The 1,300-nt window shown below is 55.7% G+C and overlaps 1 protein-coding gene across 1 annotated transcript in view; it reads left to right on the forward strand.

Annotated features, from left to right (window-relative positions):
* Positions 1 to 1,103: 1,103 nt before the first annotated feature.
* Positions 1,104 to 1,300, forward strand: part of GDE1 (glycerophosphodiester phosphodiesterase 1) — a 7,170-nt gene continuing 6,973 nt past the window's right edge. The window contains exon 1 of the mRNA XM_026082988.1: positions 1,104 to 1,298. Within this exon, the coding sequence (XP_025938773.1) occupies positions 1,169 to 1,298 (130 nt within the window). The 5' untranslated portion in view covers positions 1,104 to 1,168. The remainder of the gene's footprint in view (positions 1,299 to 1,300) is intronic.

Genomic DNA, 1,300 nt, shown 5'->3' on the forward strand with positions numbered 1-1,300 from the left:
GTGGGGAATTTAGATTGTAAGGGTATAATTGCCCAGGGATTTCTTTGTTCGGGGTCCCTCTTCGGAGGCACCCAGCTCGAGCTGTAATTACCACACGTATGTCATTAAATTTTATTTTTCTTCAATCTGACTTCGAACTTCTGCCTCAGCAGGAACCTAGGGTCGGACCCTGTTATGGAGGCCGGCGAGCCTGATTTTCCATAACAATAGGCAGAAAAGAATGGCAGCAGTTTGATATTTTATCAGATGGAATCATGCTTAGTATCAGCTATGAGAATGTGACTTTTTTTTTTAAATCCAGTTAAGAAGATTCACTAACAACCTGTTCCACCTCTAGTTGCAAAACCTTCATTGCTGCAGTTTCTTCCCATTCTACCCACAGAGGACACAGAGAAACTCTCAACCCTCTCTTTGTTTAAGCCAAACTGCTATATCTCTGCTTAGCTATTCTTTTTCCAGAGTAAACAAGCCGAATTTCTTTAACCTTCACAGCTTCTTATCTTGCTGCTCTTTCCTCTGGATTCTTTCCAGCTGATTACATTTTTTATGGTAGGCAGGGGCAGCTCTCTTTGCCTTTTTTACAATACCAGGTCTCATGGTTAGTCTGTGAGCAGGTTTGAAGGGACAGTTAAGACACCTGACACAGCTAGAAGCATACTTATTTAGAAAATAATTAATATATTTCTAATTAGACAGGTGGCATAGCTGGCAAAAAATGGACATGCACTCTCCAGTCCCCCTTCAAAGCTGCCTTCAGCGGCTCTCCGGGCAGTAGTGCCTCTCCTTCAGTTAATGCAGTTCATTTTCTGTCTGCGCCCAGACACACCTGCAACGACCCGCATCTCCTCCCGGGCGCCTCCCGCCGTCGGCTGAGCGGGCTGGGAGCAGGGCACCCGCCGCTCCGCACACGCAGCCGCGCCGCGCGCCGGCCCCGCCCCGCTGCCGCCGCCGCCGCCGCCGCCGCCGCCGCCGCCGCTTCCCATTGGGCGGCGCCCGCGAGCCTGGCGCGTCCAGCACGGCGATTGGCTGGCGAGTGAGAGGAGCCGCGCGGTGGTTAGCTGCGGGCGGGGGAGCCGGCGGTTGAGTGTTCGTTGGTGGGCGCGCGTGGGGGGGCGGGGGTCGTCGTCTGGTAGCCGGTCCGGTCCGGTGCGGTCCGGTCCACGCCGCCATGCTGTGCCACGGCGACGGCCTGCTGGGCGCCTTCACGGCGCTGCTGGGCACGGCGCTGGCGCTGAGCCGCAGCCCGGCGCTGGCCTGCCTGCTCTTGGTCGGCCTCTACCTGGCGCTGCACCTCTTCAGC

Source organism: Apteryx rowi, unplaced genomic scaffold (genome assembly GCF_003343035.1).
Source record: "Apteryx rowi isolate R43461 unplaced genomic scaffold, aptRow1 scaffold_6, whole genome shotgun sequence".
NCBI classification, from domain to species: Eukaryota; Metazoa; Chordata; class Aves; order Apterygiformes; family Apterygidae; genus Apteryx; species Apteryx rowi.